The following is a 17,840-nucleotide window of genomic DNA, read 5'->3' on the forward strand; positions in this document are numbered from 1 at the left end:
CTGGTCAGTAATGAGGGGATAACATGCAGGGTTACTGACTGACTGACTGGGCTTCATCCTGGTCAGTAATGAGGGGATAACATGCAGGGTTACTGACTGACTGACTGGGCTTCATCCTGGTCAGTAATGAGGGGATAACATGCAGGGTTACTGACTGACTGGGCTTCATCCTGGTCAGTAATGAGGGGATAACATGCAGGGTTACTGACTGACTGGGCTTCATCCTGGTCAGTAATGAGGGGATAACATGCAGGGTTACTGACTGACTGACTGGGCTTCATCCTGGTCAGTAATGAGGGGATAACATGCAGGGTTACTGACTGACTGACTGGGCTTCATCCTGGTCAGTAATGAGGGGATAACATGCAGGGTTACTGACTGACTGGGCTTCATCCTGGTCAGTAATGAGGGGATAACATGCAGGGTTACTGACTGACTGACTGGGCTTCATCCTGGTGAACAAGTATCCATCTCTGTGGAAAAACACAGCCAGCTAGGAGTTTCATTCAATCTGTGGAACTAAGCGATGAAATGAGCTCCAACTGACAAGGATGAAGTGACTGCTTGTTGTAAATGATGAGAGAAGGGGGATAGATAAGGAAGGGTAAGGAAGAAAGAGAAGAGAGAAGGGGGGATAGATAAGGAAGGGTAAGGAAGAAAGAGAAGCGAGACGGGGGATAGATAAGGAAGGGTAAGGAAGAAAGAGAAGAGAGACGGGGGATAGATAAGGAAGGGTAAGGAAGAAAGAGAAGAGAGACGGGGGATGGATATGGAAGGGTAAGGAAGAAAGAGAAGAGAGACGGGGGATAGATAAGGAAGGGTAAGGAAGAAAGAGAAGAGAGACGGGGGATAGATGAGGAAGGGTAAGGAAGAAAGAGAAGAGAGACGGGGGATAGATAAGGAAGGGTAAGGAAGAAAGAGAAGAGAGACGGGGGATAGATAAGGAAGGGTAAGGAAGAAAGAGAAGAGAGACGGGGGATAGATGAGGAAGGGTAAGGAAGAAAGAGAAGCGATATGCTGCTGTACCTTCCTGTGTTCTCTCTCTCACTGTGTGTTATTCTGACCACCAGGGACAGGCCTCTGCAAAACGACAAGGAAAATTAAAAAAGGTACTGCTGGGATAGAATCACTCTGCTGTTTTTTTAATGTTCTGAATCACTGTGGGGAAGAATGAAGGTATTTGCTAGCCCAACGTGTGTAGATATTTCTGCTTACTAGGTTAGATGTTATTTTCTCCTGGTGGTCAATATGGCAGCGAAGCTGTGTTCTATCATCACCAGGAAGTAATTCTAACTCGACGTGAACAAGGGATTGGACAGTCAGCAGGGAACTGTTGTAGAGGCTTCTGGGTAATGTAGTCCTAGAGGGTTAACCAGTGTTTTGTGTCTTTCTCTGATCAGGACATTGTGCCAGTGGTCTACCACCTGATCCCTGCACCCAACAAGACCAAGAACGGAGCGAAGGAGAAGGAGGGAGAGAAGGAGAAGGATGGAGCGAAGGAGAAGGATGGAGCGAAGGAGAAGGATGTGAAGGAGGAGTTTGCAGAGGCTCTCAGAGACCTGAAGATCCAGTGGATGACCAAGTCAGTCTCTCTGTGTCTGTTTGGGTCTCTACCCTACTGTCTCTCTCTCTCTCTCTCTCTCGCCCTCTCTCTGTCTCTCTCTCTCTCTCGCCCTCTCTCTCTCTCGCCTCTCTCTCTCTCTCTCGCTTCTCTCTCTCTCTCTCCTCTCTCTCTCTCCTCTCTCTCTCTCTCTCTCTCTCTCTCTCTCTCTCTCTCTCTCTCTCTCTCTCTCTCTCTCTCTCTCTCTCTCTCTCTCTCTCTCTCTCTCTCTCTCTCTCTCACCCTCCCTCCCTCTCTCTCTCCCTCCCCTCCCCAGGTTAGACACCAGCTCCCTGTATGATGAACTGAAGGAGAACTTCTCTTCTTACCTGCCACTGCATGTCCAGAGGCTGCACCAGCTGGACTCTGAGAAGGTACACACACTATCTGCTGTCGATTAGTCGCATCTAACCCTGTGCTCTCTCTGCTGTCGATTAGTCGCGTCTAACCCTGAGTTCTCTCTGCTGTCGATTAGTCGCGTCTAACCCTGTACTCCTGCTGTGATTTGTGCGTTAGTCGCTAACCCTGAGCTCTCTCTGCTGTCGATTAGTCGCGTCAACCCTGACTCTCTGCTGTCGTCGCTCTAACCCTGAGCTCTCTGCTGTTGATTAGTCGCGTCTAACCCTGAGCTCTCTCTGCTGTTGATTAGTCGCGTCTAACCCTGAGCCTCTCTGCTGTTGATTAGTCGCGTCTAACCCTGACTCTCTGCTGTCGATTAGTCGCGTCTAACCCTGAGCTCTCTGCTGTCGATTAGTCGCGTCTAACCCTGAGCTCTCTCTGCTCGCTGTCGATTAGTCGCGTCTAACCCTGGCTCTCTGCTGTTGATTAGTCGCGTCTAACCCTGAGCTCTCTCTGCTGTTGATTAGTCGCGTCTAACCCTGTGCCTCTCTGCTGTCGATTAGTCGCGTCTAACCCTGTGCTCTCTCTGCTGTTGATTAGTCGCGTCTAACCCTGTAGCGCTCTCTGCTGTCGATTAGTCGCGTCTAACCCTGAGCGCTCTGCTGGATGGCGTCTAACGCTCTCTGCTGTTGATTAGTCACGTCTAACCCTGAGCTCTCTCTGCTGTCGATTAGTCGCGTCTAACCCTGTGCTCTCTCTGCTGTCGATTAGTCGCGTCTAACCCTGAGCTCTCTCTGCTGTCGATTAGTCGCGTCTAACCCTGTACTCTCTCTGCTGTCGATTAGACGCGTCTAACCCTGATCTCTCTCTGCCGTTGATTATTAGTCGCGTCTAACCCTGATCTCTCTCTGCTGTTGATTAGTCGCGTCTAACCCTGAGCTCTCTCTGCTGTCGATTAGTCGCGTCTAACCCTGAGCTCTCTCTGCTGTCGATTAGTCGCGTCTAACCCTGATCTCTCTGCTGTTGATTAGTCGCGTCTAACCGTGAGCTCTCTGCTGTTGATTAGTCGCGTCTAACCCTGATCTCTCTCTGCTATCGATTAGTCGTGTCTAACCCTGTACTCTCGCTCTGTAGGAGCGTTTGATGCGCCTGGGTGACATCGTGACGGCCTCTGACATGGTTCTGTCTCGGATTGACCAGACTGCCCTGGCGGTCTACCTCACCATAAAGACCGACCCTCGCCCCGACGCTGCCACCATCAAGAGGTACACCACTGAGTCTTAGACTGTGTCCCAAATGGCACCCTATTCCCTATATAGTGCACTACTTTAGACCAGAGCCCTATGACACCCTATTCCCTATATAGTACACTACTTTAGACCAGAGCCCTATGACACCCTATTCCTTATATAGTGCACTACTTTAGACCAGAGCCCTATGACACCCTATTCCCTATATAGTGCACTACTTTAGACCAGAGCCCTATGACACCCTATTCCCTATATAGTGCACTACTTTAGACCAGAGCCCTATGACACCCTATTCCCTATATAGTGCACTACTTTAGACCAGAGCCCTATGACACCCTATTCCCTATATAGTGCACTACTTTAGACCAGAGCCCTATGACACCCTATTCCCTATATAGTGCACTACTTTAGACCAGAGCCCTATGACACCCTATTCCCTATATAGTGCACTACTTTAGACCAGAGCCCTATGACACCCTATTCCCTATATAGTACACTACTTTAGACCAGAGCCCTATGACACCCTATTCCCTATATAGTGCACCACTTTAGACCAGAGCTAGACACCCTATTCCCTATATAGTGCACTACTTTAGACCAGAGCCCTATGACACCCTATTCCCTATATAGTGCACTACTTTAGACCAGAGCACCCTATTCCCTATATAGTACACTACTTTAGACCAGAGCACCCTATTCCCTATATAGTACACTACTTTAGACCAGAGCACCCTATTCCCTATATAGTGCACTACTTTAGTCCAGAGCACCCTATTCCCTATATAGTACACTACTTTAGACCAGAGCACCCTATTCCCTATATAGTGCACTACTTTAGACCAGAGCCCTATGGCACCCTATTCCCTATATAGTGCACTACTTTAGACCAGAGCCCTATGACACCCTATTCCCTATATAGTGCACTACTTTAGACCAGAGCCCTATGACACCCTATTCCCTATATAGTACACTACTTTAGACCAGAGCCCTATGACACCCTATTCCCTATATAGTACACTACTTTAGACCAGAGCCCTATGACACCCTATTCCCTATATAGTGCACCACTTTAGACCAGAGCACCCTATTCCCTATATAGTGCACTACTTTAGACCAGAGCCCTATGACACCCTATTCCCTATATAGTGCACTACTTTAGACCAGAGCACCCTATTCCCTATATAGTACACTACTTTAGACCAGAGCACCCTATTCCCTATATAGTACACTACTTTAGACCAGAGCACCCTATTCCCTATAGTGCACTACTTTAGACCAGAGCACCCTATTCCCTATATAGTGCACTACTTTAGACCAGAGCCCTATGGCACCCTATTCCCTATATAGTGCACTACTTTAGACCAGAGCCCTATGACACCCTATTCCCTATATAGTGCACTACTTTAGACCAGAGCCCTATGACACCCTATTCCCTATATAGTGCACTACTTTAGACCAGAGCCCTATGACACCCTATTCCCTATATAGTGCACTACTTTAGACCAGAGCCCTATGGCACCCTATTCCCTATATAGTGCACTACTTTAGACCAGAGCCCTATGACACCCTATTCCCTATATAGTACACTACTTTAGACCAGAGCCCTATGGCACCCTATTCCCTATATAGTGCACTACTTTAGACCAGAGCCCTATGACACCCTATTCCCTATATAGTACACTACTTTAGACCAGAGCCCTATGACACCCTATTCCCTATATAGTGCACTACTTTAGACCAGAGCCCTATGACACCCTATTCCCATATAGTGCACTACTTTAGACCAGAGCCCTATGACACCCTATTCCCTATATAGTGCACTACTTTAGACCAGAGCCCTATGACACCCTATTCCCTATATAGTGCACTACTTTAGACCAGAGCCCTATGACACCCTATTCCCTATATAGTACACTACTTTAGACCAGAGCCCTATGGCACCCTATTCCCTATATAGTGCACTACTTTAGACCAGAGCCCTATGACACCCTATTCCCTATATAGTACACTACTTTAGACCAGAGCCCTATGGCACCCTATTCCCTATATAGTACACTACTTTAGACCAGAGCCCTATGGCACCCTATTCCCTATATAGTACACTACTTTAGACCAGAGCCCTATGACACCCTATTCCCTATATAGTGCACTACTTTAGACCAGAGCCCTATGACACCCTATTCCGATTCCAAGATGGCGAAGTAGTGCAGTTCTGTTTCTGTCGTGTGTCTGTAAATAGCCTGTAAATACCCAGTTTTTTGTATTTTTCGTACATGTTTCCCTATCAGACTTTTCATCCTTCTACAAAATATACTTTCCTGCAACCCGCCTCACTCAATGTGGAACGGATTCTATTATTGACTTACCTTTTATCTAGAATCTAGAATCTCCAGTTGAAACTAGCTAGCCAGCTAACTAGCTACTTGCTATTAGCCACAGCTAGCGGTGCTAGCGGTGTTTCACCCAGAACATTGGATTTTTTTCCGCGGGATTAATTTTAATCGCTGGACATTGATCACCGGATATTCGGCCAGTCTGCACAGCGCGTTATCGACCCAGAGCATATCAGTTCTTCCGCCGGAATCACTGATTCACTGGACCTTTAGCTCCGGATTCATCGCTGCCAGCTGGCTACAACAGGACGGACGCTGTGGTCTGGCTAATCAACCTGAGCTGGGCCCATCTCCCGGCTATCTACCTCTCTATCAACCGGACGGGACCACCTAGTATTGACACGGATCCCCGCCCGATCCTGCACGACTGGTCTGCCGACGAAGTCGTCTGATGTGGTTACGACGTAACCACGAAGATTCCATCCATCTGCTAGCCCTGGCCCGTTAGCACACGCTTACTCACTAAACTGAACTAGCTACTTGCTATTAGCCACAGCTAGCGGTGTTTTACCCAGAACATTTGATTTTTTTCCGCGGGATTAATTTTAATCACTGGACATTGATCACCGGATATTCGGCCAGTCAGCACTGCGTGTTATCGACCCAGAACATATCAGTTTTTTCCGCCGGCATCACTGAATCACTGGACCTTTAACTCCGGATTCTTCGCTACCAGCTAGCTACAACAAAACGGACGTGGCACACGCTAGCCGTGGCCTCTTGCTCACTGGCGCTTCACCACCGGACCTTATGATAACTCAGCTATACAGCTGATATCTGCTGGACTGTTCCTTTTTACGGTACTACATCCTGTTTATGTTTAGCCTCAGCCCAAACATGGTTAGTTTATTGTTGTTTCGGTTATTTCTAATTGTACTATATCACTGTAGACCCCCCAGCCTAGCTAAACCTGCCTTGGTTAGCTCCTTTGTCCCTCCACCCATACACTCAGAGACCGACTCAATTGATGCCTCTAGAGATACTATCTCTTTCAGTGTTACCCAACGCTTAGGTTTACCTCCACTTTACTCATATCCTTCCATATCCTTGTCTGTACATAATGCCCTGAATCTTTTCTACAACACCCGGAAATCTGCCCCCTTTATTCTATGTACCCAACGCACTAGAAGACCAGTTCTTAAAGCCTTTAGCCGTATCCTTATTCTAGTCCTCCTCTGTTCCTCTGGTGATGTAGAGGCTAACCCAGGCCCTGTAGCCCCCAGTATCACTCCTACTCCCCAGGAGCTATCATTTGTTGACTTCTGTAATCGCAAAAGTCTTGGTTTCTTGCACATAAATATCAGAAGTCTACTTCCTAAGTTTGAGTTATTCACTGCGTTAGCACACTCTGCCAACCCTGATGTTCTAGCAGTGTCTGAATCCTGGCTTAGGAAGGCCACCAAAAATTCTGAAATTTCCATCCCCAACTATAACATTTTCCGTCTAGATAGAACTGCCAAAGGGGGTGGAGTTGCAATCTACTGTAGAGATAGCCTGCAGAGCTCTATCATACTATCCAGGTCTGTGCCCAAACAGTTTGAGCTTCTACTTCTAAAAATCCACCTTTCCAGAAATAAGTCTCTCACTGTTGCCGCTTGCTACAGACCCCCCTCAGCCCCCAGCTGTGCCCTGGACACCATATGTGAATTGATTGCCCCCATTTATCCTCAGAGTTTGTACTGCTTGGTGACCTAAATTGGGATATGCTTAATACCCCAGCCATCCTACAATCCAAGCTAGATGCCCTCAACCTCACGCAAATTATCAACGAACCTACCAGGTACAACCCTAAATCCTTAAACATGGGTACCCTCATAGATATCATCCTGACTAATATACCCTCTAAATACACCTCAGCTGTCTTCAACCAGGATCTCAGCGATCACTGCCTTATTGCCTGCGTCCGTAACGGGTCCGCGGTCAAACGACCACCCCTCATCACTGTCAAACGCTCCCTAAAACACTTTAGCGAGGAGGCCTTCCTAATTGACCTGGCCCAGGTATCCTGGATGGATATAGATCTCATTCCGTCAGTAGAGGATGCCTGGTTGTTCCTTAAAAGTAATTTCCTCTCAATCTTAAATAAACATGCCCCATTCAAAAAATACAGAACTAAGAACCGATATAGCCCCTGGTTCTCCTCAGACTTGACTGCCCTTGACCAGCACAAAAACATCCTGTGGCGTACAGCATTAGCATCAAATAGCCCCCGCGATATGCAACTTTTCAGGGAAGTTAGGAACCAATATACACAAGCAGTCAGGAAAGCAAAGGCTAACTTTTTCAAACAGAAATTTGCATCCTGTAGCACTAACTCCAAAAAGTTTTGGGACACTGTAAAGTCCATGGAGAATAAGAGCACTTCCTCCCAGCTGCCCACTGCACTGAGGCTAGGAAACACTATCACCACCGATAAATCTACAATAATCGAGAATTTCAACAAGCATTTTGCTACAGCTGGCCATGCTTTCCATCTGGCTACCACTAACCCGGCCACCAACTCTGCACCCTCTGCTGCAACTTGCCCATGCCCCCCGCTTCTCCTTCACACAAATTCAGACAGCTGATGTTTTGAAAGCGCTGCAAAATCTGGACCCCTACAAATCAGCTGGGCTAGACAATCTGGACCCTTTCTTCCTAAAACTAGCCCGCGAAATTGTCGCAACCCCTATTACTAGTCTGTTCAACCTCTCTTTCATAACGTCTGAGATCCCCAGAGATTGGAAAGCTGCCGCGGTCATCCCCCTCTTCAAAGGGGGTGACACTCTAGATCCAAACTGCTACAGACCTATATCCATCCTGCCCTGCCTTTCGAAAGTATTCGAAAGCCAAGTTAACAAACAGATCATCGACCATTTCGAATACCACCGTACCTTCTCCGCTATGCAATCCGGTTTCGAGCTGGTCACGGGTGCACTTCAGCCACGCTCAAGGTCCTAAACGATATTATAACCGCGATTGATAATAGACAGTACTGTGCAGCCGTCTTCATCGACCTGGCCAAGGCTTTCGACTCTGTCAACCACCGCATTCTTATTGGCAGACTAAATAGCCTTGGTTTCTCAAATGACTGCCTCGCCTGGTTCACCAACTACTTCTCAGATAGAGTTCAGTGTGTCAAATCGGAGGGCCTGTTGTCTGGACCTATGGCAGTCTCTATGGGGGTGCCACAGGGTTCAATTCTTGGGCCGACACTTTTCTCCGTGTATATCAATGATGTCGCTCTTGCTGCTGGTGACTCTCAGATCCACCTCTACGCAGACGACACCATTTTGTATACATCTGGCCCTTCATTGGACACTGTGTTAACAAACCTCCAAACGAGCTTCAATGCCATACAACAATCCTTCAGTAGCCTTCAACTGCTCTTAAACACTAGTAAAACTAAATGCATGCTTTTCAATCGAACGCTGCTAGCACCCGCCCACCCGACTAGAATCACCACTCTCGACGGGTCTGACCTAGAGTATGTGGACAACTACAAATATCTAGGTGTCTGGTTAGACTGTAAACTCAACTTCCAGACTCACATAAAGAATCTCCAATCCAAAGTTAAATCTAGAATCGGCTTCCTATTTCGCAACAAAGCCTCCTTCACTCATGCTGCCAAACATGCCCTCGTAAAACTGACTATCCTACCGATCCTTGACTTCGGCGATGTCATTTACAAAATAGCCTCCAACACTCTACTCAGCAAATTGGATGTAGTCTATCACAGTGCCATCCGTTTTGTCTCCAAAGCCCCATACACTACCCACCACTGTGACCTGTACGCTCTTGTTGGCTGGTCCTCACTACATGTTCGTCGTCAAACCCACTGGCTCCAGGCCATCTATAAATCACTGCTAGGCAAATCCCCGCCTTATCTTAGCTCATTGGTCACCATAGCAGCACCCACCCGCAGTCTGCGCTCCAGCAGGTATATCTCACTGGTCATTCCCAAAGCCAACACCTCCTTTGGCCGCCATTCCTTCCAGTTCTCTGCTGCCAATGACTGGAACGAATTGCAAAAATCTCTGAAGCTGGAGACTCTTATCTCCCCCAATAACTTTAAGCATCAGTTGTCAGAGCACCTTACCGATCACTGCACCTGTACACAGCCCATCTGAAATTAGCCCACCCAACTACCTCATCCCTATATTGTTATTTAATTTGCTCTTTTGCACCCCAGTATCTCTATTTGCACATAATCTCTTGCACATCTAGCATTCCAGTGTTAATACTATTGTAATTATTCTGCACTATAGCCTATTTATTGCCTTACCTCCATAACTTGCTACATTTGCACACACTGTATATATATTTTCTGTTGTATTTCTGACTTTATGTTTTTTTTTACCCCATATGTAACTCTGTGTTGTTTTTTATTGCACTACTTTGCTTTATCTTGGCCAGGTCGCAGTTGTAAATGAGAACCTGTTCTCAACTGGCTAACCTGGTTAAATAAAGGTGAAAAAAAAAAAAAAAAAATTCCCTATATAGTACACTACTTTAGACCAGAGCCCTATGACACCCTATTCCCTATATAGTGCACTACTTTAGACCAGAGCCCTATGACACCCTATTCCCTATATAGTACACTACTTTAGACCAGAGCCCTATGACACCCTATTCCCTATATAGTACACTACTTTAGACCAGAGTCCTATGACACCCTATTCCCTATATAGTACACTACTTTAGACCAGAGCCCTATGGCACCCTATTCCCTATATAGTACACTACTTTAGACCAGAGTCCTATGACACCCTATTCCCTATATAGTACACTACTTTAGACCAGAGCCCTATGACACCCTATTCCCTATATAGTGCACTACTTTAGACCAGAGCCCTATGACACCCTATTCCCTATATAGTGCACTACTTTAGACCAGAGCCCTATGACACCCTATTCCCTATATAGTGCACTACTTTAGACCAGAGCCCTATGACACCCTATTCCCTATATAGTGCACTACTTTAGATCAGAGCCCTATGACACCCTATTCCCTATATAGTGCACTACTTTAGACCAGAGCCCTATGACACCCTATTCCCTATATAGTGCACTACTTTAGACCAGAGCCCTATGACACCCTATTCCCTATATAGTACACTACTTTAGACCAGAGCCCTATGGCACCCTATTCCCTATATAGTGCACTACTTTAGACCATTTACATTTACATTTTTACATTTTAGTCACTTAGCAGACGCTCTTATCCAGAGCGACTTACAGGAGCAATTAGGGTTAAGTGCCTTGCTCAAGGGCACATTAACGTCATTTAGCAGACGCTCTTAGCCAGAGCGACTCACAAATTGGTGCGTTCACCCTATAGCCAGTGGGATAACCACTTTACAATTTGGGGGGGTTAGAAGGATTACTTTATCCTATCCCAGGTATTCCTTAAAGAGGTGGGGTTTCAAATGTCTCCGGAAGGTGGTGAGTGACTCCGCTGTCCTGGCGTCGTGAGGGAGCTTGTTCCACCATTGGGGTGCCAGAGCAGCGAACAGTTTTGACTGGGCTGAGCGGGAGCTATGCTTCCGCAGAGGAAGGGAGCCAGCAGGCCAGAGGTGGATGAACGCAATGCCCTCGTTTGGGTGTAGGGACTGATCAGAGCCTGAAGGTACAGAGGTGCCGTTCCCCTCACTGCTCCATAGGCAAGCACCATGGTCTTGTAGCGGATGCGAGCTTCAACTGGAAGCCAGTGGAGTGTGCGGAGGAGGGGGGTGACGTGAGAGAACTTGGGAAGGTTGAACACCAGACGGGCTGCGGCATTCTGGATGAGTTGTAGGGGTTTAATGGCACAGGCAGGGAGCCCAGCCAACAGCGAGTTGCAGTAGTCCAGACGGGAGATGACAAGTGCCTGGATTAGGACCTGTGCCGCTTCCTGTGTAAGGCAGGGTCGTACTCTCCGAATGTTGTAGAGCATGAACCTGCAGGAGCGGGTCACCGCCTTGATGTTGGCGGAGAACGACAGGGTGTTGTCCAGGGTCACGCCTAGGCTCTTCGCACTCTGGGAGGAGGACACAGCGGAGTTGTCAACCGTGATGGCGAGATCACGGAACGGGCAGTCCTTCCCCGGGAGGAAGAGCAGCTCCGTCTTGCCAGGGTTCAGCTTGAGGTGGTGATCCGTCATCCATACTGATATGTCTGCCAGACATGCAGAGATGCGATTCGCCACCTGGTTATCAGAAGGGGAAAGGAGAAGATTAGTTGTGTATCGTCAGCGTAGCAATGATAGGAAAGGCCATGTGAGGATATGACAGAGCCAAGTGACTTGGTGTATAGGGAGAAAAGGAGAGGGCCTAGAACTGAGCCCTGGGGGACACCAGTGGTGAGAGCACGTGGTGCGGAGACAGCTTCTCGCCACGCCACTTGGTAGGAGCGACCGGTCAGGTAGGACGCAATCCAGGAGTGAGCCGCGCCGGAGATGCCCAGCTCGGAGAGGGTGGAGAGGAGGATCTGATGGTTCACAGTATCAAAGGCAGCAGACAGGTCTAGAAGGACAAGAGCAGAGGAGAGAGAGTTAGCTTTAGCAGTGCGGAGAGTCTCCGTGACACAGAGAAGAGCAGTCTCAGTTGAATGACCAGTCCTGAAACCTGATTGGTTTGGATCAAGAAGGTCATTCTGAGAGAGATAGCAAGAGAGTTGGCTAAAGACGGCACGCTCAATAGTTTTGGAAAGAAAAGAAAGAAGGGATACTGGTCTGTAGTTGTTGACATCAGTGGGGGTCGAGTGTTGGTTTTTTGAGAAGGGGAGCAACTCTCGCTCTCTTGAAGACGGAAGGGACATGGCCAGCGGTCAAGGATGAGTTGATCAGCGAGGTGAGGTAGGGGAGAAGGTCACCGGAGATGGTCTGGAGAAGGGAGGAGGGGATGGGGTCAAGCGGGCAGGTTGTTGGGCGGCCTGCAGTCACAAGTCGCAGGATTTTATCTGGAGAGAGAGGGGAGAAAGAAGTCAAAGCATAGGGTAGGGCAGTGTGAGCAGGACCAGCAGTGTCATTAGACTTAACAAACGAGGATCGGATGTCGTCAACCTTCTTTTCAAAGTGGTTGACGAAGTCATCCACAGAGAGAGAGGAGGGGGGGGATTCAGGAGGGAGGAAAATGTGGCAAAGAGCTTCCTAGGGTTAGAGGCAGATGCTTGGAATTTAGAGTGGTAGAAGGTGGCCTTAGCAGCAGAAACAGATGAAGAAAATGTAGAGAGGAGGGAGTGAAAAGATGCCAGGTCGGCAGGGAGTTTAGTTTTCTTCCATTTCCGCTCCGCTGCCCGGAGCTCTGTTCTGTGAGCTCGCAATGAGTCATCAAGCCACGGAGCTGGAGGGGAGGACCGAGCCGGCCGGGAGGATAGGGGACATAGAGAGTCAAAGGATGCAGAAAGGGAGGAGAGGAGGGTTGAGGAGGCAGAATCAGGAGATTGGAGGGAGAAGGATTGAGCAGAGGGAAGAGATGATAGGATGGAAGAGGAGAGAGTAGTGGGAGAGAGAGAGCGAAGGTTGCGGCGGCGCATTACCATCTGTGTAGGGGCAGAGTGAGTAGTGTTGGAGGAGAGCGAGAGAGAAAAGGAAACAAAGTAGTGGTCGGAGACATGGAGGGGAGTTGCAGTGAGATTAGTAGAGGAGCAGCATCTAGTGAAGATGAGGTCAAGCGTGTTGCCTGCCTTGTGAGTAGGGGGGACGGTGAGAGGGTGAGGTCAAAAGAGGAGAGGAGTGGAAAGAAGGAGGCAGAGAGAAATGAGTCAAATGTGGACATAGGGAGGTTGAAATCCCCCAAAACTGTGAGGGGTGAGCCATCCTCAGGAAAGGAACTTATCAAGGCGTCAAGCTCATTGATGAACTCTCCAAGGGAACCTGGAGGGCGATAGATGACAAGGATATTAAGCTTAAATGGGCTAGTGACTGTGACAGCATGAAATTCAAATGAGGAGATAGACAGGTGGGTTAGGTGAAAAATTGAGAATGTCCACTTGGGAGAGATGAGGATTCCTGTGCCACCACCCCCTCTGACCAGATGCTCTCGGGGTATGCGAGAACACATGGTCAGACGAGGAGAGAGCAGTAGGAGTAGCAGTGTTTTCAGTGGTGATCCATGTTTCCGTCAGCGCCAGGAAGTCGAGGGACTGGAGGTTAGCATAGGCTGGGATGAAGTCAGCTTTGTTGGCAGCAGAACGGCAGTTCCAGAGGCTGCCTGCGACCTGGAACTCCAGGTGTGGGGGTGCGTGCAGGGACCACCAGGTTAGAGAGGCAGCAGCCACGCGGTGTGAGGCGTTTGTGTAGCCTGTGCAGAGAGGAGAGAACAGGGATAGGCAGAGGCATAGTTGACAGGCTGTAGCAAATGGCTACAATAATGCAGAGGAGATCGGAATGAAATGAGCTAAGCATCTGGGAGAGGAGAGAGCAGGGCCTCCCTCACCAAAAACTTCTACCTCAGAAACTAAAGACCAGAGCCCTATGACACCCTATTCCCTATATAGTACACTACTTTAGACCAGAGCCCTATGGCACCCTATTCCCTATATAGTGCACTACTTTAGACCAGAGCCCTATGGCACCCTATTCCCTATATAGTACACTACTTTAGACCAGAGCCCTATGACACCCTATTCCCTATATAGTACACTACTTTAGACCAGAGCCCTATGGCACCCTATTCCCTATATAGTACACTACTTTAGACCAGAGCCCTATGACACCCTATTCCCTATATAGTACACTACTTTAGACCAGAGCCCTATGGCACCCTATTCCCTATATAGTACACTACTTTAGACCAGAGCCCTATGACACCCTATTCCCTATATAGTACACTACTTTAGACCAGAGCCCTATGGCACCCTATTCCCTATATAGTACACTACTTTAGACCAGAGCCCTATGACACCCTATTCCCTATATAGTGACTACTTTAGACCAGAGCCCTATGACACCCTATTCCCTATATAGTGCACTACTTTAGACCAGAGCCCTATGACACCCTATTCCCTATATAGTACACTACTTTAGACCAGAGCCCTATGGCACCCTATTCCCTATATAGTACACTACTTTAGACCAGAGCCCTATGACACCCTATTCCCTATATAGTGCACTACTTTAGACCAGAGCCCTATGACACCCTATTCCCTATATAGTGCACTACTTTAGACCAGAGCCCTATGACACCCTATTCCCTATATAGTACACTACTTTAGACCAGAGCCCTATGACACCCTATTCCCTATATAGTGCACTACTTTAGACCAGAGCCCTATGACACCCTATTCCCTATATAGTACACTACTTTAGACCAGAGCCCTATGACACCCTATTCCCTATATAGTGCACTACTTTAGACCAGAGCCCTATGACACCCCTATTCCCTATAGTACACTACTTTAGACCAGAGCCCTATGACACCCTATTCCCTATATAGTACACTACTTTAGACCAGAGCCCTATGACACCCTATTCCCTATATAGTACACTACTTTAGACCAGAGCCCTATGACACCCTATTCCCTATATAGTGCACTACTTTAGACCAGAGCCCTATGACACCCTATTCCCTATATAGTACACTACTTTAGACCAGAGCCCTATGACACCCTATTCCCTATATAGTGCACTACTTTAGACCAGAGCCCTATGACACCCTATTCCCTATATAGTGCACTACTTTAGACCAGAGCCCTATGACACCCTATTCCCTATATAGTGCACTACTTTAGACCAGAGCCCTATGACACCCTATTCCCATATAGTACACTACTTTAGACCAGAGCCCATAGGGAATAGGCTGCCATTTGGGACGCACCCTTAGACAGTCCGGTTCCAACCAGTTGTCAGTCCTTTTATATCCTTTAACCTTTCTTTAACTAATTTCTAGTGTATAGAGAATTTGTAACGCATTTTATATCAAATAGAACTGTATGTTTCTGTGTGTCCCTACAGTGACATGGAGAAGCAGAAATCCTCCCTGCTGGACGCTCTGTGTAGGAAGGGCTGTGCCCTGGCTGACCTGGTGCTGCTACCGGCTACACCCCAGGACGGGGCTGGGGGAACTGGGGGAGCTGGGGAGGCTAGGGAGGCTAGGGAGGCTGGGGAGGCTAGGGGAGGCTGGAGGGGAGGCTGGGGAGGCTAGGGGAGGCTGCGGGAGGCTAGGGGAGGCTGGGGAGGCTGGGGAGGGGTGGAGACCGGGAGAGGCTGGGGCTGGAGAGGGGGAGGTGACCAGCTCTGACGACGCCCAACAGGGCAGGGCCAAAGACTTGACCGACACCTTCTGGGAGCTGCAGAAGTGGGTGGAGCTAACTGACTCGAAGGTGAGGAGGCGTGGCTAGCTGTTTCCTTGTTTGGTTTCGGGTGGATGATATGGCAACAGTAACCTTACATGTGAATCCATCAATCATCAATCTCTCTCCCCCCCAATGTTTGATGGTTTGATCCCCTCCCCCTCTAGGTGTTGACGTTCTCCTACAAACATGCACTAGTGAATAAGATGTACGGCAGAGCCCTGAAGTACGCCTCCAAGATCGCAGAAGACAAACCCAGTAAAGACAACTTGAAGAACTGCATCCAGGTCAGAAAGAGGTCCAACTATGTGACAGATCTTCTACCTTGTTAAGACTTAAACTAGCAGTTTTCTTATAGCATTTTTACTGTGTCTGGTAGCACACTTGAACATAAGAGCCTTAAAGCTCAGAGACATTCGCATAGCAGCCTTTCTGGAGGCGGTCTACTTCCTGTATTGTGACATCACGTCCTGTGTTTGTTTCAGCTAATGCGGTCCTTGGGCTGGATGCACTGTGCCGCTTTCACAGAGAACTGGCTGCCCATCATGTATCCTGCCGACTACACTCCCTTCTAGACTCACGGTTACACACACACACACACACACACACACACACAGAGTCATGGATTGACCTCACAAACATAAACACACATCTGAAAACAGTCAGCGTTTTTTTTTACCAAGTCGGACTGAATGCCTCAACAATCTGCCCTCTCTCTCTCTCTCTCTCAACGTGGATGATTTCAACCCAGCCACGTTTCAGATCTTTCTTGTGAAACCCTCCACTTGTTGCTCAGTTGTAGATAGAAATGTGATGTACAGAACGGCTTGGATTGTTTGTTTCTGGAATGTTTTTTGATCTTTTTTTTACGTTACATTTCTATTATTATTTTTTCAACGTTGTGACTGTTTCACCCTCCTGAATGAACCCCGGTTTGTAGAAATGTATATTCATGCATCATAATACACATTATAAAGAGGCAATATTACTTCTCATGCTATTGTTCTCCCTGATGTATTTTAAATGGACGGATGTCTTTTTAGAGTAAAACCTGTTTTTGGTTTGGAAGCTGATCATTTGACTTCAGTTGGGGCGACAGGCAGGTAGCTTTAGTGGTTAAGAGCGTTGTGCCCCAGTAACCGAAAGGTCGCTGGTTCTAATCCCCCCGAGCCGACTAGGTGAAAAGAATCTGTCGATGTGCCCTTGAGCAAGGCACTTAACCCTAATTGCTCCTGTAAGTCGCTCTGGATAAGAGCGTCTGCTAAAATGACTAATATGTAAATGTACTCTGTAGGATACATCTACCAACTGAGTTCCCCTTTTGTTGTTGTTGTTGTTGTTGTTGTTGTCCGTTATCCCTGTGCGTCTTTTTTGGAATCCCTGGAAAGAGCCTCCATCATTGTCAGGATTACAGTGATCCTGTCCTAGGTTTGTTTGACCTCTTTCACTCCTCCTCCCTCCCTCCCTCCCTCCCTCCCTCCTCCCTCCCTCCCTCCCTCCCTCCCTCCCTCCCTCCCTCCCTCCCTCCCTCCCTCCCTCCCTCCCTCCCTCCCTCTCTTCCCCCCTCCCTCCCTCCCTCTCTTCCCCCCTCCCTCCCTCCCTCCCTCTCTTCCCCCCCTCCCTCCCTCCCTCCCTCTCTTCCCCCCTCTCTCCCTCCCTCTCTTCCCCCTCTCTTCCCCCCTCCCTCCCCCCTCCCTCCCTCCCTCCCTCCCTCTCTTCCCCCCCTCCCTCCCTCCCTCCCTCCCTCTCTTCCCCCTCCCTCCCTCCCTCCCTCTCTTCCCCCTCTCTCCCTCCCTCTCTTCCCCCCTCTCTTCCCCCTCCCTCCCCCTCCCTCCCTCCACCCTCCCTCCCTCCCCCTCCCTCTCTTCCCCTCCCTCCCTCCCCCTCCCTCCCTCCCTCCCTCCCTCCCTCTCTTCCCCTCCCTCCCTCCCCCTCCCCCCCACCCTCCTCCCTCCCCCCCTCCCTCTCTTCCCCTCCCTCCCTCCCTCCCTCCTTCCCCCCTCCCTC

The 17,840-nt window shown here is 48.7% G+C and overlaps 1 protein-coding gene and 1 long non-coding RNA gene across 2 annotated transcripts in view; both read left to right on the forward strand.

Moving 5' to 3' along the window:
• LOC121565099 (tripeptidyl-peptidase 2-like) overlaps window positions 1-15,685 on the forward strand; it is a 45,272-nt gene extending 29,587 nt beyond the window's left edge. Inside the window, exons 5-9 of the mRNA XM_045219526.1 lie at window positions 1,071-1,109; window positions 1,401-1,582; window positions 1,878-1,974; window positions 3,074-3,204; window positions 15,496-15,685. Of these exons, the coding sequence (XP_045075461.1) occupies window positions 1,071-1,109; window positions 1,401-1,582; window positions 1,878-1,974; window positions 3,074-3,204; window positions 15,496-15,685 (639 nt within the window). The remainder of the gene's footprint in view (window positions 1-1,070; window positions 1,110-1,400; window positions 1,583-1,877; window positions 1,975-3,073; window positions 3,205-15,495) is intronic.
• Window positions 15,686-15,745: 60 nt separating this feature from the next.
• Window positions 15,746-17,019, forward strand: LOC123488677. Its single transcript, XR_006660249.1, has 3 exons — window positions 15,746-15,863; window positions 16,001-16,120; window positions 16,319-17,019. It is a non-coding gene; the product is annotated as an uncharacterized LOC123488677 (long non-coding RNA).
• Window positions 17,020-17,840: the final 821 nt, after the last annotated feature.

The sequence above is a fragment of the Coregonus clupeaformis genome, unplaced genomic scaffold, assembly GCF_020615455.1.
Source record: "Coregonus clupeaformis isolate EN_2021a unplaced genomic scaffold, ASM2061545v1 scaf2425, whole genome shotgun sequence".
NCBI lineage: Eukaryota > Metazoa > Chordata > Actinopteri > Salmoniformes > Salmonidae > Coregonus > Coregonus clupeaformis.